Genomic DNA, 27,535 nt, shown 5'->3' on the forward strand with positions numbered 1-27,535 from the left:
GGATGGAGCCAAAGCAAAAACAACACCCAGTTGAGGATGAGACTTGTGATAGAAGCAAGGTTCGATGCTGTAAAAAGCAATATTGCAGAGGAACCTGGAATGTTAGCTCCATGAATCAAGGCAAATTGGAAGCGGTCAAACAGGAGATGGCAAGAGTGAACATCGACATTCTAGGAATCAGCAAACTAAGATGGACTGCAATGGGTGAATTTAACTCAGATGACCATTATATCTACTACTGCGGGAAGAAATCCGTTAGAAAAAATGGAGTAGCCATCATAGTCAACAAAAGAATCTGAAATGCAGTACTTGGATGCAATCGCCGAAACTCCAGAATGATCTCTGTTCATTTCCAAGGCAAACCATTCAATATCACGGTAGTCCAAGTCTATGCTCCAACCAGTAACACTGAAGAAGTTGAACTTGAACGGTTTTAGAACTAACACCCAAAAAAGATGTCCTTTTCATTATAGGGGACTGGAATGCAAAAGTAGGAAGTCAAGAAACACCTAGAGTAACAGGCAGATTTAGCCTTGGAGTACAGAATGAAGCAGGAAAAGGCTAATAGAATTTTACCAAGAGAACACACTTGTCATAACAAACACTCTCTTCCAACAACACAAGAGAAGACTCTACACATGGACATCACCAGATGGTCAACACCAAAATCAGATTGATTGTATTCTTTGCAGCCAAAGATGGAGAAGCTCTATACAGTCAGCAAAAACAAGACTGGGAGCTGACTGTGGCTCAGATCATGAACTCCTTATTGCCAAATTCAAACTTAAATTGAAGAAAGTGGGGAAAACCACTAGACCATTCAGATATGACCTAAATCAAATCACTTATAACTATAGACTGGAAGTGAGAAATAGATTTAAGGGACTAGATCTGGTAGACAGAGTGCCTGAGGAACTATGGACAGAGGTTTGTGACATTGTACAGGAGACAGGGATCAAGACCATCCCCAAGAAAAAGAAATGCAAAAAAGGAAAATGGCTGTCTGAGGAGGCCTTGCAAATAGCTGTGAAAAGAAGCAAAGCAAAAAGCAAAGGAGAAAAGGAAAGATATACACATTTGAATGCAGAATTCCAAAGAAGAGCAAGGAGAGATAAGAAAGCCTTCCTCAGCGATCAATGCAAAGAAATAGAGGAAAACAATAGAATGGGAAAGACTAGCGATATCTCAAGAAAATTAGCGATACCAAGGGAACATTTCAGGCAAACATGGGCTCAATAAAGGACAGAAATGGTATGGACCTAACAGAAGCAGAATATATTAAGAAGAGGTGGCAAGAATACACAGAAGAACTGTACAAAGAAGATCTTCATGACCCAGATAATCACAATGGTGTGATCACTCACCTAGAGCTAGACATCCTAGAATGTGAAGTCAAGTGGACCTTAGGAAGCACCACTACGAACAAAGCTAGTTGAGGTGATGGAATTCCAGATAAGCTATATCAAATCCTAAAAGATGATGCTGTGAAAGTGCTGCACTCAATATGTCAGCAAATTTGGAAAACTCAGTAGTGGCCACAGGACTGGAAAAGGTCAGTTTTCATTCCAATCCCAAAGAAAGACAATGCCAAAGAATGCTCAAACTACTGCACAATGGCACTCATCTCACACACTAGTAAAGTAATGTTCAAAATTCTCCAAGCCAGGCTTCAACAATACATGAACGATGAACTTCCAGATGCTCAATCTGGTTTTAGAAAAGGAGAGGAACCAAAGATCAAATTGCCTACACCCTCTGGATCATCGAAAAAGCAAGAGTTCCAGAAAAGCATCTACTTCTGCTTTATTGACTATGGCAAAGCCCTTGACTGTGTGGATCACAATAAACTGTGGAAAATTCTGAAAGAGATGGGAATACCAGACCACCTGACCTGCCTCTTGAGAAACCTGTATGCAGGTCAGGAAGCAACAGTTAGAACTGGACATGGAACAACAGACTGGTTCCAAATAGGAAAAAGAATACGTCAAGGCTGTGTATTGTCACCCTGCTTATTTAACTTATATGCAGAGTACATCATGAGAAATGCTGGGCTGGATGAAGCACAAGCTGAAATCAAGATTGCCTGAAGAAATATCAAGAACTTCATATAGACAGATGACACCACCCTTATGGCAGAAAGTGAAGAAGAACTAAAGAGCCTCTTGATGAAAGGGAAAGAGGATAGTGAAAAAGTTGGCCTAAAGCTCAACATTCAGAAAACAAAGATCATGGCGACCAATCCCATCACTTCATGGGAAATAGATGGGAAAACAGTGGAAACGGTGTCAGACTTTATTTTTCTGGGCTCCAAAATCACTGCAGATGGTGATTGTAGCCATGAAATTAAAAGACACTTCCTCCTTGGAAGGAAAGTTCTGACCAGCCTAGACAGCATATTAAAATGCAGAGATATTACTTTGCCATAAAGGTCTGTCTAGTCAAGGCTATGGTTTTTACAATGGTCATGTATGGATGTGAGAGTTGGAGTATAAGGCAAGCTGAGAGCCAAAGAATTGATGCTTTTGAAGTGTGGTGTTTGAGAAGACTCTTGAGAGTCCCTTGGACTGCAAAGAGGTCCAACCAGTCCATCCTAAAGATCAGTCCTGGGTGTTCATTGGAAGGACTGATGTAGAAGCTGAAACTCCAATACTTTGGCCACCTGATGCAAAGAGCTGACTCATTGGAAAAGACCCCGATGCTGGGAAAGATTGAGGGCAGGAGAAGGGGAAGACAGAGGATGAGGTGGTTGGATGGGATCAGCAACTCAATGGACATGGGTTTGGGTAAACTCCGGGAGCTGGTGATGGACAAGGAGGCCTGGTGTGCTGTGGATCATGGGGTCACAAAGAATTGGACATGACTGAGGGACTGAACTTAAATGAAGTGAAAATATTGATAATGTACAATAGGGCCTTTTGAAAGCCTGTGTGCTCTAATTTTAAGTTAAATATGATGGTAACAATTATTAAAGTGGATAGTGCTAGAAAGGGTAGTACTGATTGACAGCTAATCCTATATACAGCATTGTTCAAAAGCATTGAACATATCCCCCATTGTTTCTTATCTGTCTGGGATTATCTAATTTTATATTTTCAGCCCATTGCTACCTAATCAACGATCCACTGTGCAGGGCTAGTGTGCAGCTCAGCCATGGGCCCTTCACCCCAATTGTGCAACCCTCACACTGGTCCCCAGGGTGTTCAGGATCCCACTCATCCTGAGGGTGGGTGTCACAGCAATACAGATGGATGTGAGTTTCTAGCTTTCTTGAATTTCCTGTACTTCTAACCGGGTTACAAACAGGTCATGAACTGGCACTAGTGCACAGTCCACACTGTATCACTGTCACAGTTAATCTTGGCAGCAGCCCTCTGTGAATCATACTATCCCCAGCTCAACTTTCAAAGACGCTGAACCCCAGTGGGCTTCCCAACCTTAAGAGCCCACACTTATCAGGTAGCAGAACTTGAATCCAAACCCAGTCAGTGCCCAGAGGAGCCAGTATTTGTCCCTGACTCCAGTTTGTGCTTCTCCCTGTGTGCTTGTGTCATTTTAACTACATGTGGAGGAGGAACAGTCTGGTTTAGGCCCTCAGATGAGGACCTCCTCAAGTACACCTTCTTCAATCTACAAACCTCCTTCATCCACACCCATCCTGTTCTCTCCTGGTGATAAGAATCACCAAGGTCAGTGATTCCACCCTGTGTCTTTGGATGCTCTTAGTCCATCCATTATCCCAACTAAAGCGATGGTTCAAGAGCAGAAACTATATTCATTTTTCAGACAAAGAAGCTGAGATTCAGATGTTGAGATGCTTCCCCGAGCATGTAACTAAGACTACATGATTGTAAGTGTCCAGAGCCTATTTTGCAAAGGATGGTGCCATCCTAATGTCCTGGCACCTTGGGTGGTTACTACTTTCCCACAGCCACAGTGCTAGTGAGTAGTAGAGAAAGAACCGACAGATCAGTGTGACTGACTCCAAAACCAGGGCTTTCTGTTATCCCAGGCTACCTCTTAAAATCTCAAAATTATAAAATTGAGAAGGCAGGCTTGCTCTAGGTTATCATTTATTCATTCAACAAACATTTGCTGAGCACCCTGTATGTACAGATACTCTGCTGGAGGACATAATTAAAAAGTGGACAGGGCACAGTTTCAAGTGCCCTATACTAGGTGAGAAAAAGACCACATGTGACCATTCACACTCAGGGCAGGCTACATGCACAACAGAAAGAACAGGCCCCTTGTTTAAAAATAAAGTATCTCAAGATGGTGACACAGGACACTAACCAAGCATGGTTCAGTTTAACACGAGAGGTGCTCAGGGTAACACACAAATCCGAGTTACCTAGGATGACGACTGATCTTAATGTGACTTCCTAGAAGAGGCGACAACTGGGCTGACCCTGGAGAATGAGGATTTCTCTACCACATGGACCTTCTCAGACCAGAGGGTATTGAGGAGAATCGCTGAGTCATCCTTTTGCCTTAAACATCAGTCATCAAGAGTTTCCCCCACAGTACACCCTCATCACCTACCTCTGGAGCTGTGATACATGCCCAGGGGGAACATGGAGACGTACTGTCCTGACCTCCCTTCAAGAGCTTATTGTCCAGCAGCTGGAAGTGCTGCCAGTGGATAACCTTAAACCACCAGCCCCTGTGGGGGCAGCCTAAGTGCAATGATCCATCCAGGTGGAGGTATAAAGGCCTGGTCATTGAATGTGTCAGGACAACCCTGAAAGGTCATCGTCACTCCAAACTCTCATGGGGTCAGCTCAGGTCGTCTGGCCAGTGATCCAGCCTGATCCTTCCCTCTGCTTTACCCTTTTTCTTCCCTCCTGATTCCACAGTGTTGACCCCAAGGCATCTCCGATACACATCCCAGCACTAAACTCCATCCAAGTGTGCATCCCAGAGAGCCAGCCTGCAACACATATCAGAAAACATTCCAGTATTCGGGGAGGACTTTTATTGAAAATTACTGGTTACACATGTACTCATAACATTTTAAAAACCCCCAATAAAATACAAAATGATAGAAACAAGGACCTTTAGTGTGAATGTGGTTACCTTTGGTTTAAAATTCACAATCTAATATTGTTTGACCAAATGAAATTAAGTTATATATTACTAACAAAAGAAAACTATATGTTGAACCATATGAAACTGCTACTTTATAGCTTATAAAAAGATTGAATGTTAGCAGTTCCACATGGCTGAATCTAATAAAAAAATCCATTAGCATTTGAAATTTAGAGAACATTATACTTATGAATACCTCATGGGTAAAAGATATAGTTAATGAATTAAATTAGGAATTAGAAAATACATAATACTATGGCTATTGACGGTGGTGAGTACCAAAACTTGCAGATTGTAGCTCAAGTGGATTTTAGGGGGAAAAGTCAGCTTTATATATTTATGTTAGAAAAATAATGATGTTAATCTCTTTTCCATTTAAGAATTTAGAGGAAAAACCTCAAAGTTGAGGAAAAGTTGAAGGAAAGAATCATATGATGAACTAGGGGGAAAAGAGAGCATCAATCCAGCAGAAAGGTGATTCTTTGAAAACATGAAAAAGTTATGCAAGATAATTCATAAAAAAGAAGGCTAAAATAAAATTAAAAAGCCAAAAGAACACAGTTAGAGATGCTGCAGAGATTAAACATATACGACATTGTGAATAAATTTATGCCAGTCAAGCTCAAAACTCACAGGAAACAGATTCCTCCTAGAAAAATGAAACTTATCAAAATGACTCTGCAGAAATAACACACTGAAGAGGAAGCACATAATTACCAAAAGTTACCCAGACAATGTGGCTTCACAATACTATGAATGTGATTAATGCCACTGGATTATGGGACTGAAAATGGTTATATGGCAAAATTTATTTAACCTCTGTGCCACCAGGGAAGCCTTATGTTATATATACTTTACCACAATTTGTAATGTAAAAAAAAAAATAAAATAAAATCCTCTATCTAGAAGACAGTATAGCACACATCTGTCCTTCATTAACAAATCCCCTAGAAGGGCTCCTATTTTAAGAAAGCATATTTTCTCTTCCTTCTCTTTCAGAACATATGATATTGTCCTTCTGTATTTAACCATATACCTTTTTTTTTTTTTTTTGGTTACTTAAACTATAGTATATTGTATGTTTATCCTATCAGTTTTCTCTATAGTATTTTAACCAGAGGTCTTTTGGTGGAAAAATGGATCCTAGTCATGTTAAAGGAAGTGGACACAAAACAGTAACTTCACACAGTCTTCAAATAAACAGAATCCCTGATATAATTGGAAAGTAATATGTAATTCTGGGAACAGTAAAAAAACATCTCTGACAACTTGGTCTCAAATCTTAGAAAATGAGTTTGGCTCTGGAGTCTCTCAAGACACAAAAGCTGGGAGACAGCTTTTATTGGTGGCCTGCACCTCTGATTTGGATAAGAAAGCAAGTAATATAACATTTAAATAAACATCATAAATCCTTTTTCAAGAGATTGAAATCATTGAGGTTGGAGAACTCACATTTTGTAATGTGTAAATATTTGTTGCTGGTGTAAAAAAAAAAGTAGAATATAGTTTATGCAGTGCAAAACCTATTGGAAAAAAGCCTTTGGAATAGACATAAACTCATGGGAGAATCACAGTGTTGACTCAAAAATTGTGAAGGCTGAGGGCTGTCCACTGGAAACATTCATAACCACATGGTCACTGTGAGTCATATCTGGCTCTTTCCTTTTGAAGTACGCCTGAGGGAGAAAAAGACAAAAAAACTTGTTTAAAAGTTTTAAAGTCCTCCTCCTAAGGCAACACATTTCCAGGTTTCCTTCTTCATGTGAAGCAATCATATTACTATTAGAGGCAGTTTTAAAAAACCAGGGCTGTATTTATTCTATGGAGGAAGTAGCCCCATTAAAACCCTCAGTCAGGCTGGATGTAATGCCAAATAACCTGTAGATCTACTAGATTTCTGATCATTCTGATTCACAGATATGCTTTATCACTACAGTAAATTGATATGCAAAATCATTTTATTCCCTGAAATAAATTAAAAACAGGGTAACAAAGAGGATAGGAAATCTAATATCTGAACAGGGTTTGTCATTTTCACACATAAAAGGAGCATAACAGATTTGGATATTAATATTGGGTTATTATCTTTATAATTTATAAACTCTGATTGACAAGCACTGAAACACTGGCATATATGAATGAAATATCCTGGTGTTTAATTTGTGTGGCAAAGCAGTTATAGTCCTATAGAAATGTGACCTGTGGATAGTGGGTCCCAAGAATGAAAAGCAAAGCAAATGCTTTAACAATGACTCAACCAAGAGACTTCTCTAAAATGTAAGATGATACCCAACAATAGGACAGATCTCTGCCAGACCTTTGAGTTCTTGAATGCTACCAGATTCTAGCTGAACTGGAAGAGACACTGGTTTTCTCAGTGTATAAGCAGAACACAAAGGAAAGGAAGTGCTGTCAAGTTCCACAATCATCAGGTTTTAGTAGCTGTATTGTATCTCAGTTCCTTACAGATGCACATAACAAAATAAAATAATGTCAGGGCTTGTGAAACCTTCTCTGAACATGTTTGGGCAAAAAACAACTTAAAGTGAAACTCTTTCCTCAAAGAAGAATGTGAAAAATTTCATTTGAGTCTGTAAAACAAAAAATGTATCGTCTGTCAGAGGCTAACTCATGTCACAAACTGAGTTGCTTAGACATGTGATTACAGGTCTCTTTTATAGAACCTGACTACAAGTGCATTGTGGGTGCTGTAAACAAAGGTATCATGAGAGAGAATGAACTTCATGCATGAAACAGAAAAGCACTAGGACACCTAACTTCATAGTAAGTGCACTTTCTTACTCTCTTGTTGCTAACATATCCTGCTCTGCACATGAAATGCTATATATTTAAATGTCACTTAAGGAGAAAAATAAACCCTCCAAGAATGCTTGGGGCCACTGGCTGCACTGGCTGAAATCTGAGGCTATTTCCATTGTAATGGAAGCATTTTGTAATAAAACCTTTGGTGGGAGTGGGGAGGGTGGTTAATTACATATCATCACCCTCCATTTTCTTAAGCTAGACATATTTTGTGATTATATATGTATGTACTCTTTTGGTGAAACTAAAAAGAGTTAAAGGAACAAAAAAAAATTCATTTTCTACTGCTTAACATTCTTTCCAAAATCATCTGGTTCCTTTCTCTATAACTCTTCTCTATACAATTTTTTATAAAGAAAATATTGTTTTTAGCAACTTTTAACTGAAAAGGACATTGCTTCATGGTCTGAAATACCTGAACTGAATATGGCAAAGGATCTTCAGCAGTTGGGGACCCCTGATTTAGAGTCTCAGAACCGACCTAGAAGAACTATGTGTATATTTGTTTTATTATTGGGAGGCAAGGTTTCTATTTACAGCCTTTTACAAAATGATCCCACTTTTATACTGTAAACCCCTCTATATTCTCAAAGCCCTTAAGCATCTTCTCTCTCATCTGATCCCTGTGATAAGTGTGAAGAAGCCAGCAGGGCTGTAATCCTGCCCTACACACAGGTGAGGACCTGAGGCTCAGAGGCCCTGGGGGACACAGGGCCACATGGATGCTAAGTGCCTGCTCCATCTGTCCAACTGGGCCAGGTGCCTAGAGCTAGGATGTGAGAATTTTATAACTTCTGGGCTGTATTAGGTGATTTCATGAATAGACAAAATGACACCTCTGTTACACACTGGGAACAAAGAAACTTAAAAAATCCTCAACCACATCTGCTTCATCACAGAACAGAATGGATGCTGCTAAGTCGCTTCTGTCGTGTCCAACTCTGTGCGACCCCATAGACAGCAGCCCACCAGGCTCCCCCATCCCTAGGATTCTCCAGGCAAGAATACTGGAGTGGGTTGCCATTTCCTTCTCCAATGCATGAAAGAGAAAAGTGCAAGTGAAGTTGCTCAGTCGTGTCCAACTCCTAGCGACCTCATGGACTGCAGCCTACCAGGCTCCTCTTCCCATAGGATTTTCCAGGCAAGAGTACTGGAGTGGGATGCCATTGCTTTCTCCACAGAATGGATGGCAGACATTTATTCTTGGAGCTGAACCACGTCAATTCTGAAAGGCTGTTGCTGAACCACGAAAGACGCCACGATTCTTGGCCTCCAGAGGAGAAGAATTCAATTTGGGGCCAGTGACGAGGCTTGATCACTCAGAGCTTTTGTGTAATAAAGTTTTATTAAAGTATAAAAGAGATAGAGAAAGCTTCTGAGATAGACATCAGAAGGGGGCAGAAAGAGCGCCCCCTGATGGTCTTCAGGCGAATGGTATACGGCTACTAGTAGTAGTAGTGTTTTGCTCAGTTGTGTCCGACTCTTTGCGACCACATGGACTGTGGCCCGCCAGGCTCCTCTGTGCATGGGATTCTCCAGGCAAGAATACTGGAGTGGATTGCCATTCCCTTCTCCAGAGGATCTTTCTGACCCAGGGATCTAACCTGGGTCTCCTGCATTGCAGGCAGATTCTTTACCATCTGAGCTACAGGGAAGAGCCATATAGCTGCTAGCAGTCTGCTAATTAGAGAAAGGAAATGTGTCAAAACTCAGAGACTGGCACCAGGCCCCTCACACACAGCATGCATTTTGAGATAACATTGGCACAAGGTGAATTGTCCCTGGCCATAAGATGATTGACATGAATCTTGAGGAAACTCAGGTTTCCAAGCAAATATAGTCTCACTAACATAGCTTAAGAGAACATTTGCATGAGTAAAACACACTGGTTTGTCAAGTCTGTTCTGAGTCTTAGGGGGAGCCCACTTGAAGACAGAGTCTAGGGTAAATGCATAGTTCGTTAACATAGCTTAAGATAAACATTTCAATAGGAAAAACACATTGGTTAGCTCAAAGTTTGAGAAAAGTTAACTTCAGGTGGAACGAGGTATCTTCATGGCAAACAGAATTTTAAAAGAAACCTCTTTTTAAATTTGCATCAGTTCAGTTCAGTCCCTCAGTCCTGTCCTACTCTTTGAGACCCCACAGACTGCAGCATGCCAGGTTTCCTTGTCACCAACTCCCAGAGCTTACTCAAACTCATGTCCATTGAGTTGGTGATGCCATCCAATCATCTCATCCTCTGTCAACCCCTTCTCCTCCCATCTTCAATCATTCCCAGCATCAGGGCCTTTTCAAATGAGTCAGTTCTTCGCATCAGGTGGCCAAAGTATTGGAAGTTCAGCTTCAGCATCAGTCCTTCCAATGAATATTCAGAACTGATTTCCTTTAGAATGGACTGGTTGGATCTCCTAACTCTCCAAGGGACTCTCAAGAGTCTTCTACAATACCACAGTTCAAAAGCATCAATTCTTCAGAGCTCAGCTTTCTTTACAGTCCAACTCTCATATCCATTCTGAAGGAGATCAGCCCTGGGATTTCTTTGGAAGGAATGATGCTAAAGCTAAAACTCCAGTACTTTGGCCACCTGATGCGAAGAATTGACTCATTGGAAAACACCCTGATGCTGGGAGGGATTGGGGGCAGGAGGAGAAGGGGACGCCAGAGGATGAGATGGCTGGATGGCATCACTGACTCGATGGACGTGAGTCTCAGTGAACTCTGGGAGTTGGTGATGGACAGGGAGGCCTGGCATGCTGTGATTCATGGGGTCGCAAAGAGTCAGACATGACTGAGCAACTGATCTGATCTGATCTGATCTCATATCCATACATTACTGCTGGAAAAACCATAGCTTTGACTAGACGGACCTTTGTTGACAAAGTGATGTCAACTCTGCTTTTTAATATGCCAATGGCACCCCACTCCAGTACTCTTGCCTGGAAAATCCCATGGATGGAGGAGCCTGGTAGGCGACAGTCCATGGGGTCGCACAGAGTCGGACACAACTGAGCGACTTCACTTTCACTTTTCACTTTCATGCATTGGAGAAGGAAATGGCAACCCACTCCAGTGTTCTTGCCTGGAGAATCCCAGGGATGGGGGAGCCTGGTGGGCTGCTGTCTATGGGGTCGCACAGAGTCGGACACGACTGAGGTGACTTAGCAGCATGTGAGTCATAACTTTTCTTCCAAGGAGCAAGTGTCTTTTAATTTCATGGCTGCAGTCACCTTCTGCAGTGATTTTGGAGCCCAAGAAAATAAAGTCTATCACTGTTTCCATTCTTTCCCCATCTATTTGCCATGAGGTGATGGGACCAGATGCTATGATTCTCGTTTTTTGAGTGTTGAGTTTTAAGCCAACTTTTTCACTCCTCTTTCATCAAGAAGCTCTTTAGTTCTTTGCTCTCTGCCATAAGGGTGGTGTCATCTGCATATCTGAGGTTATTGAAATTTCTCCCGGCAATCTTGATTTCAGCTTGTGCTTCATCCAGCCCAACATTTCTCATGATATACTCTGCATATAAGTTAAATAAGCAGGGTGACAATATACAGCCTTGATGTACTTCTTTTCAGATTTGAAACCACTCTGTTGTTCCATGTTAAGTTTTAACTGTTGCTTTCTGACCTACATACAGATTTCCCAGGAGAAAGATAAGGTGGTCTGGTATTCCCATCACTTGAAGAATTTTCCACAGTTTGTTGTGATCCACAGAGTCAAAGGTTTTGGCATAGTCAATAAAGCAGATGCTTTTCTGGAACTTTCTCGCTTTTTTGATGATCCAACGGATGTTGGCAATTTGATCTCTGGTTCCTCTGCCTTCTGTAAATCCAGTTTGAACATTTGGAAGTTCAGAGTTCACATACTGTTGAAACCTGGCTTGGAGAATTTTGAGCATTACTTTGCTAGTGTGTGAGATGAGTGCAACTGTGAAGTAGTTTGAACATTCTTTGTCATTGCCTTTCTTTGGGATTGGAATGAAAACTGACGTTTTCCTGTCCTGTGGCCACTGTTGAGTTTTCCAAATTTGCTGGCATATTGAGTGCAGCACTTTCACAGCATCATCTTTCAGGATTTGAAATAGCACCACTGGAATTCCATCACCTCCACTAGCTTTGTTCATAGTGATGCTTCCTAAGGCCCACTCGACTTCACATTCCAGAAGGTCTGGCTCTAGGTGAGTGATCACACCATCATGATTATCTGGGTCATGAAGATCTTTTTTGTATAGTTCTTCTGTGTATTCTTGCCACCTCTTCTTAATATCTTCTGCTTCTGTTAGATCCATACTATTTCTGTCCTTTATTGTACCCATCTTTGCATGAAATTTTCCCTTGATAGCTCTAGTTTTCTTGAAGAGATCTCTATTCTTTCCCATTCTACTGCTTTCCTCTATTTCTTTGCACTGATCACTGAGGAAGGCTTTCTTAGCTCTCCTTGCTATTCTTTGGATCTCTGCATTCAAATGGGTATATCTTTCCTTTTCTCCTTTGCCGTTAGCTTCTCTTCTTTTCTCAGCTATTTGTAAGTCCTCCTCAGATAATCATTTTGCCTTTTTGCATTTCTTTTTCAGTGGATATAAATTTGTACAGAGAAGGGGAAAAAATGTAACACTAGTAGTTTGTTTTCTCATGCAGCTTAAGAGAGAAATTAAAAAATGTCTGAAACTTGCAGACTATTTCATCCTTTTGGAGACCCCTGGCCTTCTTGCCTGTTACCCTCTCACCTCCAATTTTACATGTTGAAATCCTAAACTCCACAGTACCTCAGAATGTGACTGTATTTGGAGATGACATCTTTAAAGAGGCAATAAATTAATAAATAATAAGATTTGGGAGGATGGCATTGAAACATGTAAAATATTATGTATGAAACGAGTTGCCAGTCCAGGTTCGATGCACGATACTGGATGCTTGGGGCTGGTGCACTGGGACGACCCAGAGGGATGGAATGGGGAGGGAGGAGGGAGGGGGGTTCAGGATGGGGAACACATGTATACCTGTGGCGGATTCATTTTGATATTTGGCAAAACTAATACAGTTATGTAAAGTTTAAAAATAAAATTAAAAAAAATAATAAAAATAAAAATTAAATAAATAATAAATTAATAAATTAAATAAAGTTAAAATGAAATCATACAGGTGGGTCCTAATCTAACAGACTGGAGTTTTCATAAGAAGAGACCAGGACACAGGTTCACACATAGGGAAGAGCATGTGAGACACAGAGGGAAGATGGTGTCTACAAGGCAAGGAGCAAGACCCCAGAGGAAACCAACCCCACTGACACCTTTACCTCAGACTTCCAACCCCCAGGGCTGTGAGGATTTAAGTTTCTGTTTTATAAGTCACCTACTCTTTGGTTTTTGTATGGCAGCCCTAGCGAACTACTGCCCCCTTTAGCTTTTTGTATCTAAAAGGTACTTTCTCTACTATTTCATGGATCATCCAAAAAACTCAGTCAGACAGTGATCAGCTCCCCTGAGCTACAAGTTCAATCACATTCAAAATATGATGTGGAAGCACCTTCTTCCAGATGTTGCGTTTTCTTTTCAGATGAATGCATTCTGTTCTAATAGAGTGAAACCTCGTGACTTAGGCTAACGCGCCCCATGTTATAGCCCTGAACAAGGCATTGATATCTGATGCTTGCACATTAGAAAAACTGATAATCTGACAGCTTCTCCTCCTAAGAGGATGCAGAGTATGCAGAAATAATGTCAAGATGGCATGAGAATTCAGAAATGTATTTTTTTTTTTCTGTAGAGGGACCTGAGCCAGTAGCAGGAATGAAATCCAAGAGTGAGGTTCTGTCACCATGAACTTCCGTGACTGGCCCTACCTTGGCTACCAGGTGACAGGAGCAGTGTTCTCAGGCTCGACACAGAATGTAGTACAGAGGACAGCACTCAGCCTCCCTCAGCAATTCCCCCTCTGTGCTCCCTGGACCAGCTCTGTGACCTTGGGTGAACTCAGGACACACTCTCTTCATCCATGACATGGAATAAAAATGGGCCATCAGGAGAGTACGTGAAATCATACATGTGAGAACTATATAAATTATAAAGAACTACACAAATGTAACTTACCATTAATATTGTTAGAGTAGGTGCAGGATTACTAGACCTGAAATCACAAGATTTCTAATTCTATGACCTATGTCTGCTTCAGTATGTATGTTACACTTGATTTAAAATATTTACTAAAAGACCAAATTTCTAATTCTGTGTCTGCTGCGAACTAGCTTAACACCAGTTATATACATAGGACCACGTTCCTTCTAAAGCACCTTAGTTTCCTCACCTGTACAAAGAGAGGGTTGAATCCTATTATCTTATTATCTGGACCAATCTAAAATTCTGTGTTCCTTTACTCATTACTCAATGTTTTGATAATATAGTTTTAAAATGAAGACTTTGACATACAGGTGGGAACACCACTTTTTGATGTGAAATGCCTAAGGTCAAAAGACCAAAAGGGTTTGGGAGATTCCTGGCTCTCGAGGTGTCAGGAGGGATGGCCTGACTGGGAGACACACTAGTGGATAAAAGCACTCTGTGAATTTCAGGCATAAAAAAATACAGAGTTCCTTGTTCATCTTCTCAACATTTGCACACAATGTAAGTACTCATGAAAAGTTCAGAACACAGACTTCCTTTTCCCTAAACCTAAGCATGAACTCCAGTTCTGTCAACTCTTCAGCCAGCTCTGGGGCCCAGGAAGTCTCCTACCTGATGAGCATCAGAAGGTCCTGCTCTGCATTTCCTCATTTCTTCAGAGGATTGAGAGGAGACAGTGATGAACTCAGGCCACATTTTAGATAAATCTTTCATATACAAGTACTTAAGATACTAGAACATGTTTTCTTTAAGGCATTTTAAATATTATACAAATAATCTTATTCTGTTTAAAAGTGAAAATCTTGGAAAGACAGAAAAGTATGAAGAATGGAAAATACATCTATAATTTAACACCCAGAGATAAATTTTCAATGAGGAAGCCACATCCCACCCTGAGTCACACATGTTAAGGGACAAGAACACCAGACCTTCCTTCCCTCCCTCTATCTTCCCATCAACCCTAATCCCACTCCCACCTGGTCCCAGAAAGACTTGCAGATGGCTGCATGACAGTGGCTAAGTCTCTTAAGCCAGACCTTGGTTACCACTACACCTCTGTTAGGAATATACCACGTGACCTGAATGTTACTCACTGAGCCCCTTCCTCACACCACCCACAGTGCTTAGTGACTCACACACCTCATCTCTGAGAAAGTGCTCTGTAAACCTTCAGGCACCATTCAGACTACAGTGTGAAGCTATTGTGAGTTCTTGATTTGTCCTGATGACAATTTCATCGTCCAGAAGGTAGAGGAAACGTGGAGGGGGGCGTAAATGGACCTAACTCTAAACAACAAAGAACTAGGTAGAAAGTGATAATTCCAGGTAAGAATTTTCTTTACAGACTAGGAAACAGAAGGGACCTACACCTTTCTCTGGAAGATCTTCCTAGAATCGAAATATTCCAATTTTTTTCCCCTTAAACTCTCAAATTTCCTGGATATTATTTGATGGAACTTGTTTCACAAATGTGTTGAGTACCAATCAGAATGAATGTAAAGGGTCTGAAACATGCAAATCTTCTTATGTTCCATGAGAATCTGAACCCAGAGTCCAAACATGTGGAAAGTCAAATCCAAAATCTCTCTCTCAGGCACAGGTGCACGCACACAGAAGGGTGAACACATCCCGACCCCACCCCCAGCACTGCTGCAGATTCCCAGCAGACCTGCCTTCCACCTGCCATGTGTTGTTAAAGACCCATTCATGAAGCTTCCTCTCTGGAGGCTTCTATTGAAAAGAACACAGAGTGCTTGTTCCCAGACCCTTGGTGGAGATCCTGAGAAGAGTGAATCCTGGAGGCAAATTTTAATTACAGCTTCCCGCAACAGCCTCACCTATTTTGCCATTTTACTGAGGACAGCAGCCTCCGCCTCACCCAGTTGTTGCACCATCTTGTAAAATAGGCTGTTTTCATCTTGCAGCAAATTATTTGGCTGATTATGTTCTTTTCGTGTCCCTGAATCCAAAACCTGTTAACAGCAGAAAGAAGCCCATTAGCATACAATATCCCCCAGTAACATAACTCAGGCAATATCTCAAAAAGGGGCAGGACAGGGAGAATTTGGGCGGTAGGATTGGTGGTATTTACATGGTTTGATTCCCATGTTTCACTGGGAGACAAGGGCCCAGCCCAGCCTTTCATTATTGTATGGTTATAGGAAAGGAAGAAAACGAAAGTTCTTTCATTTTCAGAAAAATGAAAGCTTTAATCATGACTATGATTACTGGAACTGAACACTCTGTAGCGTTTTATATTCTGCCCAGGGCCTTTGGGGTTGTTATCATTAGTTAGTGCTTTTAGCTCTCAGACTCTGAGCTTTGAGGGTTATTTATAAGATACACAGCGTTGGGAAATGTCTTGATTCAAGAAAATCAAACATCTGTCACTTCTGCAGCTGCTCCTCCAGGCTGGCCAGCTGCCCTCTGGAACATTAGACTTTGTAGTAGATTGACTTGTCTTTATGTCCTTAAAGCTTTCAGAACAGACAATCACTTGCTTTCCAGAAAGGAAACAGGTACAGTCATCCCTCAGAGCTATTGTGGGTTCAGTTTCAGAATTCCAGAATATAATGAACATCACAGTAAAATGAGTCACATGAATTTTCTGGTTTCCCAGGGCACATAGAAGCTTTGTTTACATTCTAGTGTACCCAAGCATGTGTGCAATAGCATTATTGCACAATAAAGAAGAACAATGAAAAAAAACAATGTACATAACTTAAAAATAAAGTATTGCTAAAAAATATTAACTATCATCAGAGACTTCAGTAAATCATAGTAGCAATATCAAAGATCATTGATGTTACAGATCACCAGAGCAACTTCAATGATAGTGAAAATGTTTGATATATTGTAAGAAATTACCAAAAGGTGACACAGAGACACAAAATGAGCAAATGCTGTTGGAAAAATGCCACCCATAGACGTGCTTAATGTAGGTTTTTGACAAACTCTCAATTTGTTAAAAAAAAAAAAAAAGCAGTATCTGGGAAACACAATAAAACAAGGTATGTCTATATTTCTAAAGCAAGCAATAAAAATAAGATTGCCTCAAAAATTAAAGTTTTGAGAAAGAACATTACTGGTGATGTTTTTGCTGAATTGAAAGCCAACTGGTAATCAGAAGCTCTAGAAAAATATACAAGCTTTATACCTGGGGTAAATGGAGCACAGAGGACAATCCCCAACTCTAACTGGTGGGTGCAGAGGTCCCCTGAGGTCTAATCCTACCATTCCTACCAGAGGAGTCAGCAACCACAACCAGTTCAGAACAAAATATAAACAAGTAGCCGAGTTTACATTTCCTGGTGGGCCCTCCCTGTGACATCAATGATGAACGCAACCAGGGAGTCCTACATTGAAGGTCTCCCAACACAGGAGTGAGAAGGGAAGCTCCACAGAGAAGGGTAAGATCCTTTCCTAGAAACAAGGTCATTCATCACAAAGGTGACAGGCTCCAAAGAGAACCCTAGCATCTCCCGTCTCCTCTGTCTTCCCTACTCACCCAGATGCTCAGTCTCTGTACCCAGAAACCAACATCAACTTCTTTCTCTGTCCTCAGATCCCATGTTCAATCCATCACGCAGTCCACTTGGCTTCACTTCCTTATCTACCCCAAGTCCCACCATCTCACCATTGCCACCACAGGCACCTTAGACTAATCCAAAAGTCTAGAGAGGGCACACTGTAAGATAGTGAATACTGAATTTGGAGAACTGAAAGACCATCAGTGTGAGTTTAGCTGTAAAGGAAGGAGGGTGAGCAGAGTGGGACAAAACTAGAAAGTTGGGGAGGGACTGGCCGGACATTGTTTCATAAAAGTTCTTTAAAGATTTGTTCATAGGCATTGATCAAGAGAGAAAAATTTGAGATTATAGAAATTTACCAGGAGATATTGGTAAGTAAAAGACACTTGCTCTTTGGAAGAAAAGCTATGACAAACCTAGACAGTGTATTAAAAAGCAGAGACATTGCTTTGCTGACAAAGGTCCGTCTAGTCAAAGCTATGATTTTTCCAGAAGTCATGTATAGATGTGAGAGTTGGACCATAAAGAAGGCACTGAAGAGCACTGAAGAATTGATACTTTTGAACTGTGGTGCTGGAGAAGACTCTTGAGAGTTCCTGGACTGCAAGAAGACCAAACAAGTCAATCCTAAAGGAAATCCTAAAGGAACCCTGAATATTCATTGAACGGACTGATGCTGAAGCTGAAGTCCAATACTTTGGCCACCTGATATGAAGAGCTGACTCACTAGAAAAGACCCTGATTCTGGGAAAGATTGAAAGCAGGAGGAGAAGGGGACAACAGAGGATGAGCTGGTTGGATGGCATCACCGACTCAGTGGACATGAGTTTGAGCAAGCTCTAGGAGATAGTGAAGGACATGGAAGCCTGTGGTGTGCTGCAGTCCATGGGGTCACAAAGAGGTAGACACGACTGAGCGACTAAACAACAAATCGATAAATAAAGCATTAAACAAATGAACATATTTTGATAATAGCAACAAAGCTGCTTTGTTCAGAGGATACAGATGTTCACATCTGCAGATCAGGTGCTGAGTGATAACACTTTGGGACTGACCAGGTGACAGTTCAGCTCAGTTCAGTCACTAAGTCATGCCTGACTCTTTTCAACCCCACGGACTGCAGCATGCCAGGCCTCCCTGTTCATCACCAACTCCCAGAGCTCGCTCAAACTCATGTCCATCGAGTCAGTGATGCCATCCAATCATCTCATCCTCTGTCGTCCCCTTCTCCTCCTGCCTTCAACCTTTCCCAGCATCAGGGCCTTTTCAAATGAGTCAGGTCTTTGCATCAGGCGGCCACAGTATTGGAGTTTCAGCTTCAGCATCAGTCCTTCCAATGAATATTCAGGACTGATTTCCTTTAGGATGGACTGGTTTGATCTCCTTGCAGTCGAAGGGACTCTCAAAAGTCTTCTCCAACACCACAGTTTAAAAGCATCAGTTCTTTGACACTCAGCTTTCTTTATGGTCCAGCTTTCACATCCATACATGACTACTGGAAAAACCATAGCTTTTAACTAGACAGACCTTTGTCAGCAGAGTAACGTCTCTGCTTTTTAATATGCTGTCTAGGTTGGTCATAGTTTTTCTTTCAAGGAGCAAGTGTCTTTTAATTTCATGGCTGCAGTCACTATCAGCAGTGATTTTGGAGTCCAAGAAAATAAAGTCTGTCACTGTTTCCATTGTATCCCCATCTATTGCCACGATGTGGTGGGACTGATCTTAGTTTTTTGAATGCTGGGTTTTAAGTCAGCTTTTTCAGTCTCCTTTTTCACATTCATGAAGAAGTTAGTTCTTCAGTTCCTCTTCGCTTTCTGACACAAGGGTGGTGTCATCTGCTTATCTGAGGTTATTTAAATAGCTGATAAATGAAGAGAAGCTAAAGGAGAAAAGTAAAGATATACTCATCTAAATGCAGAGTCCCAAAGAAAAGCAAGGAGAGATAAGAAAGCCTTCCTCAGTGATCAATGCCAAGAAATAGAGGAAAACAATAGAATGGGAAAGACTAGAGACCAGATGACATGTCCAAATTCTGTCCTTCCTCAGTTTCCCTAACCAACCACACATTCCAAGGTGACAGTATTTCTAAGAATTAGATAATAAAAAGAATCTGCTACCATTAATGCCATTAATGCTATAATACCAAAACCCAAAAATAAATCTTTAGGGTACATTTAGGAGCAAATAATTTAATTGAACAGACCCTTAATTGAGCTAGAGATCAAGCCATGTTTCTGCTGCTATGTCTAAAGCCTGACAAAGGGCTTGAAATAGGTAAATTTCACAGCATCATTTATTTATAATGGAAGAATGGTGCTTTAGGGGACAATCTTTGAAATGCAATGTTGAGAGGTAAGAACAAAGTGACAGGTAAAATCTAGCAATAAAAGGTTACTTTTCCAATTAGCATCAAGAACACAAAATGAACGACTAAGGATGCCTGACACAAAACATTTCTGGAAATTAAGAGTCACTGTTGGATAGTCTTGAATGTCACCCCATGCCTCATGAAAGTCTGCAGGTAGAGCCCACTTCCTACTGTGATGTCTAGTCCAGGTGACCAGATGCACTGTTTGGAGCCTAGAGCATCCCTTTGGTTGGGGATGCCCCACTCCTGCCGTCTGTCTCCCCAGACCTCACTCCTGGGCACATCCAGCTCAGGGAGTGAGGCTACAGGCACTGCCTCAGTGCTGACAGCCTTGTATCTACTCAGTGTCCCCACTGATGTCCCATCTGACAATGCATGTGAGGCAGGGTGGGAAGTGATATTCCAGGAACTGCCCAAGTCAAAAGAGACAGTTCTATTATCATGAGACATAAAGAACTGTGGGTATTACTGACCACTCATTAGTGATTATTGCCTGTTTTGTATGGACCATCAAAATACCTCAAAGTATCTTGCATTCCTTGAGATTATTTGCTGCCAAAGTTTATCCTTTGAAAAATGCTTTTTTTTAAATTTTATTTTATTTTTAAACTTTACATAATTGTATTAGTTTTGCCAAATATCAAAATGAATCCACCACAGGTGGTAGCTCAGAGGTTAAAGCGTCTGCCTGCAATGTGGGAGACCTGGGTTCAATCCCTGGATGGGGAAGATCCCTTGGAGAAGGAAATGGCAACTCACTCCAGTATTCTTGCCTGGAGAATCCCATGGACGGAGGAGCCTGGTGGGCTACAGTCCAAAGAGTCGGACACAACTGAGCGTTTGCTTTTCTTGTTTTATAAAGGCACATCCTAACATGTATTGAAACTGAGTAAGCAACAGAGGAAAAGGACAAAGAAAGGGAGAAAATGAAAAAGAGAGAGAAAAGGAATAAATGGAGGAAGGAAATAAAGCTAAGGAAGGAAATATTAAATTACTAAGGAAGAAAGAGCCAACCAAACCTGGAAGGAATATACTAGACAGATATACAGAGACCAAAGCCTGGAGTTTGCCATGTGTGCAGAACAGAGCTATTATGTAAGAAACTCGCTGGTTGTTTAATGAGTCTCTCATCCCTGATTTGCCTTTCTTTCCAAACTCTCATCTGTGATGCAGAAGCTGGGTCTCTGCAAGTCACTGCAGCAGTTCAGACTCTTTTGCCAGGTGGCCTTTGTTAGGTTGCCAGTAGGGGGCACTAGAGGGAGACTGAAGGTGGGAAACACCGCTAATGTTCTACTTGAAAGCATCACCTCAGCACTGGGACCTGACTCAGCTCCCAGCTATTAGCACCTGGAGAACCAGCCCCATCCTGCCCCCTCACAAATATGACCAGCAACCAGGCAGTGACTTCTCCTTGGAGGTCTGAGTATCAATTCCTTAGGGCCTCTTTTCTGAGTTCTCAGGTCTGGAGATCTGTCCTAGGATATGGTAGCTGCTTTCTAAAATCATTACCCCAGTGTTTCACTTTTCTAGCCCTCTAATCCCTATGTAATAAATGCTGTTTTTCTCACTAGGCCTTTTCTTCTCATGGACTCCTGAGAAAATCTACAACTTTAGTCATAAACCTCCTGGCAGTCTAAACTAGAGGCTAATTTTTTTATAAAGGAATCAAAAAATGCTGAAACAACTATGACAGTGAAAATGACTGAGTTCTACCCCACTAAAATATGGAGCTATAACTTGGGTTTGGAATATTTTAATGTTGGCCATCATAAAAAAAATGACAATTCAAATAAACTTTTAATATGAAAATATAAGATTATTGGATATATTCCTTAATAGTGCATCCTAAAAGTATAGTTAAGTACTTGAGTAATTTTCAGGAATGAGAAAAGAAACTAAGAGAAAAATTAATGGAGGTTTCTATCAAATTTTACACAGAAGGATACATTGAAAATTGAACATAAATGGAAACAACGAAAATGGAGAGGGTCTTACCATTATCCATTCACAGTCAATAATGTTGCTCAACCTGTGTGCAATGGTCAGCACAGTGCACTGGGCAAATCTTTCACGAATTCTTTTTTGTATGAACTCATCAGTTCTAGAAACAAAGAAGTTGATTTAATTCAGTAAAGACAGGAAAAGCAGACTTAAGACTTTAAAACATCCTATGATATTTTTACAATGTTTTTTAAAATCAATACTTTAACATATAGTCTTGTTCCTAAAAAACTAAGTATAAAAAGTTTACTTAGAAATTTACGATTTTTCATAAAATGATGGAAAATTAGTCTTCCCTCAAAATTGCTTGAAACTATCAGGAGCTGGATTTAGGAATTCAGCTTTCTTAGGGTGCCTCATAACAACATTAACACCATATAACATGTCTTGGTTTTTATCTTTGTTTTCTGGAATTAATATTATCAACAGATATCCATGAGGCCAAGTGAGCATTTAGAAACATTTCGAAGATTCACTAAATGTTTTTCATTTACCACATTTACAAGTCAGTTCAAGATTTCCTGGGGCTCAGCTCCACACCTTGGATCCACATATGATGTGGCTTTGTCAAGAATCAATATCTGATTCTTCCTGAGAAGAGCCCTGGCAAGGCACACCAGTTGTTTCTGACCAGCACTCAAGTTCAATCCAGATTCTGCTAATTCAGTATTCATTTTAGCAGGAAGACCTTCGATGGATTCTTTGAGTTGTACCTGTGGATACAGAAAGAATGACATTTTTCTAAGCAAACTGCTACTGAAGTAGACATGCCTTTTAGACATTAAAGCTTTTACATCCTCAGGACTTCTTACGTATCTTACATGTACAGCCAGGTGATGGGGCGAGCTCCTTCCAATGAGTGTTTGCTGAGAAAGATTGTGCAGTCAACTCAGGACAGGAAGATCTCAGTGTTCCCCTTTCCCACCACAGGACATCCACCAAACCACCCCCCTGCACCCCGCCCAGGGGTTAGTTAAGAAAGTTTCTCCAAAAGTGAAGCTATTTCTCCCAATATGATTGAAACAGAAAAGTTAAAAGGATCTTTATGGTTGAGTCAAGTTTCCTAAAGTACATTTTGCATAAGAATTGGTACACTAGAGAAAAGTTTTCAAAAATTTTACAGAAAATCTGGTTCTCTGAAGATATAAGCTTACTGGCCCTTTACTATTTTCTAAAGTTTAATATATGCAAGTTCCAGCAATAGCAAACTGCCCCTTATACATTAGTAATCCTGGAGCCCATTCTGATGATGGTTCTTTCCCAAGTTTAATCCTACAAATAGTGGACCAGTCAAGTGCATTTTCTTCAGTGTCTTAAATGCATTGTTTGTGAATGAAAACACATGAAAAAGAAAACACAACATCTTGTTTCCCCCAGTGTATGGATACAGGTTAGTGTCATCCAGTTGCTGAGTCATGCCCAACACTTTGCAACCCCATGGACAGCAGCAAACCAGTGTTCCTAGTCATTCACTATTGCTTGGAGTTTGCTCAAACTCATGTCCATTAAGTTGGTGATGCCATCCAACCATCTTGTCCTCTTTCATACCCTTCTCCACCTGCCTTCCATCTTTCCCAGCATCAGGGTCTTTTCTAATGAGTCATCTCTTTACATCAGGTGGCCAAAGTACTGGAGCTTCAGCTTCATCATCAGTCCTTCCAAGGAAAATTTGGGTTGATTTCCTTTAGGATTGACTGGCTTGATCTCCTTGCTGTCCAAAGGACTCTCAACAACCTTCTCCAGAACCACAGTTCTAAAGCATCAGTTCTTCAGTGCTCAGCCTTCTTTGTGGTCCAACTCTCACATTGGTACATGACTACTGGGAAAACCATAAGTTTGACTACATGGACTTTGTAGGCAAAGTCATGTCTCAGCTTTTTAATATTCTGTCTAGGTTTTTTATAGCTCCTCTTCCCAGGAGCAAGCATCTTTTAATTTCATGGCTGCAGTCACCATCTGCAATGATTTTGGAAATAAAGTCTGTCATTGTTTCCACTATTTCCCCATCTATTGCAATGAAGTGATGAGATAGGATGCCATGATCTCAGCTTCTTGAATGTTGAGTTTTAAGCCAGCTTTTTCACACCCCTCTTTCACTTTTATCAAGAGGTTCTTTAGTTCCTCTTCACTTTCTATGATTAGGGTGGTGCATAGACCTGGATTACTGTGATACTGAATGGTTTCCCTTGGAAATGAACTGAGATCATTCTGTCATTTTGGAGATTGCACCAATGTACGGCATTTTAGGTTCTTTTGTTGACTTTTTTTTTTTTTTTTTTTTGCAGCCAGACAAAAATAAATTCGAGACTTGAAGCCAGGCAGCCTGGGGATTGTCTTGCCTGGCTCTACCAACTGGGCAAGTTCCTGAACCTTCTATCTTAGCTTCCTAAACTCTAAGACTATAATACCATAATTATAAAGGTGTGTGCCTCCTAACATTGTTAAGAATATTAAATGAGTCAGTACATGCAGAATTTGTAACAGATCAATATATATTGCCCATTATTAATAATGCTATCGGCTAGCCCCTCCTCAAGTTCTGCTTCACTTTTCTACTTTGCGTGTATCAGCACTGAGATTTCGTTACATATGCATTGGCCTGCTTTTCAACTTCTTCAGGAGAACTTAAGCTCCAGAAGGACAGACGTTTTGTCTCTTGATGACTGTGACAGCCCCAGAACCTGCAGCATTGCCTAACAAGCTCAGTAGATATTTGTTGGCTGGATGAAGGTGGGCTTCCCTGGTGACTCAGTGGTAAAGAATCCACCTGCCAAACAGAAGACTTGGGTTCGATCCTGGGTGAGATTCCCTGGCTAAAAAAATCGCAAACCACTCCAGTATACTTGACTGAGAAATCCCATGGACAGAGGAGCATGGCAGGCTTCATGGGGTTGCAGAAGAGTCAGACGCAACAAACAGCAACAACATGAATGAAGGCATAAGTGACTCTAATTGTGTGACATACCTGTTTCTGTAAATTAGAAAGTAATTAACCTCCAATTAAAATAAATAAATTTATATTAAAAAACAAAATATACCATAGAAACTAAATTCATATGGACAATTAATTTATATATAACACTGTTTTCTTATTAAGTATAATTGTAAAAAGGATATATTCTTATAACAATTAACTGGCTCCAAGATATCATATCACACTTTAAATAAAGGAAAGCAATGAAAAAGTTATAATTTAAGGAAAATAGAACAAATAACTACTATTCAAAACTATACATCTCAGTACAGAATACTTCAGATTGTGTTTGAGCTTGGGAAAATAATAGAATATAGCAAAACTGAAGAATAATACACTGGACTTATAAGGCGCCCTGTCTCCATCATCGCTGTGTGCACTCTGTGTAGTAGGTGCTGATGCCCCTCACAGGAGGGGAACACAGAGGTCAGGTGGTTTCCACATTTTGTGGAACGTTCTTACTTTTCAAGAAGAAAATCTGGTGTGGGTCAGAAGGAAACACTGAAATGCAATCAACAGATGGGGAAGAGCTGTTACCAGAGCAGGGCCAGCAGTAAAGGAAGTTCACCTAACACAAGGCCCCGGGAAATGGACATGTGACATGTCTCCACCTCAAGAACTGAACCACGTGGTTCCTGATGCACAGGCTGCTGATGCCCAGGTTTCTGTATCTTTGTTTCCTGTGTGATGAGACACGCTTGTGTCCTAACAGAGACACTATCAATGTCAGACATTTAACTGTACAATTTCTTCCCAGTTCTGACAGGACATTTTTATCATTGTTTAGTTGCTAAGTCGTGGACCTTATGGACTGTAGCCTGCCAGGTTGCTCTGTCCATGGGATTTCCCATGCAAGAATATTGGAGTGGGTTACCATTTCCTCCAGGGAATCTTCCCAACTCAGGGATCAATCCCACTTCTCCTCCATTGCATGCAGACTCTTCATCACTCAGCAACTGTGGAAGCCCCCATACTATACTCTTAATTCCAAATCCCAGTATCTAAGGTGTTTCATTTTTGCTTTTTAATGGAAGCAACACATCAATGATTCACTTCCAGAGATTTATCTACTATGACCTTTTAACCTCTGAATGATAAAGTGCTTCATCTTCAGGCACTATTCATGTTATATTTTTGGAGCTGCCTTTGCTTTTTAGCACCCCAATAGCACTAATTTCTGATGAACTTTTATCAGTTTACAGTAAGTTGGAAAGTTTTCAGTACATGAAAAATGTACTTTAGGCATATTTAGAAAAATAACCAAAATGAGACAGGCAGCATCCATAGGACTGTCTTCCTCCTGAGTGTCCATCTCTGCCAAGGAAGAAGAAAGAAACAGAACTAGAGGACCTTAAATTTTTTTATGCCATCTTTTCCTTTTAACTGAAATTCATAAAGAGGAAAACAGTGGTTTCCTCCTGCTAATTCTCAGTTTAACTCTGAGTTTGGGTTCACATATCCAGTTAGGCATCATTTACAAATTAATAACTAGGGTTTTTGGTTCACTTAAAAACTGACTTCATTGAGTTAGTGATACCTCTTGATGAGGGTGAAGGAGGAGAGTGAAAAAGCTGGCTTAAAACTCAACATTAAGAAAACTAAGATCATGGCATCTAGTCCCACCATTTAATGGCAAATAGAAGGGGAAAAGATAGAAGCAGTGACAGATTTCCTCTTCTTGGGCTCTAAAATCCGTGCAGATGGTGACTGTAGCCTTGAAGTTAGAAGATGATTGCCTCTTGGCAGGAAAGCTATGACAAAACTAGACAGTGTGTTAAAAAGCAAAGATATCACTTTGCTGACAAAGGTCCATATAATCAAACCTATGGTCTTTCCAGTAGTCATGTACAGATGTGAAAGCTGGACAATAAGAGAGCACTAAAGAATTGATGCTTTTGAACTGTGGTACTTGGAGAACACTATTGAGAGTCCCTTGGAAACAAGGGATCAAACTGGTCAATCTTAAAGGAAATCAACCCTCAATATTCTCTGGAAGGACTGATGTTGAAGCTGAAGCTCCAATATTTTGGCCACCTGATGTAAAGTTATTGGAAAAGACCCTGATGCTGTGAAAGATTGAAGGCAGAAGAAGAGGGAGATGGAGGATGAGATGGCTGGATGACATCATCGATCCAATGGACATGAACTTGGGCAAACTCCAGGAGATGGTGAGGGACAGGGAAGCCTGGCGTGCTTTAGTCCATGGGGTCACAAAGAGTCAGAGGTGACTTAGCAACTGAACAACAATAACTTAGAGTGATAAATCATCCCTTTATCCAGATTCTCTAGGAATTATTTCTTTATCACATTTGTATGTTTTTCAATGAACGATTTCATAAGTTTTCTTTTAAAACAGTCATAAGGAATCAATTCCTAGAGAAACACAATGATGGGATGATTTCTCTAAGTGATATCACCAAAGTTAACAGGGCTAATTCCAAAAGCAATAATGGAAACAATATACTTCACTTTGTGAAATAAACTCATATTTCTTTCTTTTTATAGAAAGTTCCAAATGTAGTTTAAATAGAAGTAGATCTTAGTATTATCTACCACTTCAGTATTTTTATAATTTAGATTAACATTGCTTCTCTGTCCATGGAAAAATATATTCTAAAATTCTAGAGTAATGC

At 40.6% G+C, this 27,535-nt stretch overlaps 1 protein-coding gene and 1 long non-coding RNA gene across 5 annotated transcripts in view; one reads left to right on the forward strand and one right to left on the reverse strand.

The window, feature by feature from the left end:
* LOC129624677 (uncharacterized) overlaps positions 1–24,892 on the forward strand; it is a 35,612-nt gene extending 10,720 nt beyond the window's left edge. Inside the window, exon 3 of the long non-coding RNA XR_008701096.1 lies at positions 24,214–24,892. This is a non-coding gene — a long non-coding RNA (uncharacterized LOC129624677). The remainder of the gene's footprint in view (positions 1–24,213) is intronic.
* LOC129624675 (ATP-binding cassette sub-family C member 4-like) overlaps positions 4,961–27,535 on the reverse strand; it is a 222,340-nt gene continuing 199,765 nt past the window's right edge. For 2 of the 4 annotated variants that reach the window (XM_055542839.1, XM_055542837.1), the window contains 4 exons: positions 22,469–22,641; positions 21,923–22,028; positions 15,868–16,002; positions 4,961–6,764 (listed from right to left, as the gene is read on the reverse strand). In XM_055542839.1, coding sequence (XP_055398814.1) covers positions 15,868–16,002; positions 21,923–22,028; positions 22,469–22,641 — 414 coding nt within the window. In that variant the 3' untranslated portion in view covers positions 4,961–6,764. Of the gene's footprint in view, positions 6,765–13,752; positions 13,897–15,867; positions 16,003–21,922; positions 22,029–22,468; positions 22,642–27,535 lie in introns of those variants that run through there. The other 2 variants (XR_008701095.1, XM_055542840.1) reach the window with 2 other exon arrangements.

The sequence above is a fragment of the Bubalus kerabau genome, chromosome 12 (genome assembly GCF_029407905.1).
Source record: "Bubalus kerabau isolate K-KA32 ecotype Philippines breed swamp buffalo chromosome 12, PCC_UOA_SB_1v2, whole genome shotgun sequence".
Taxonomy (NCBI): domain Eukaryota; kingdom Metazoa; phylum Chordata; class Mammalia; order Artiodactyla; family Bovidae; genus Bubalus; species Bubalus kerabau.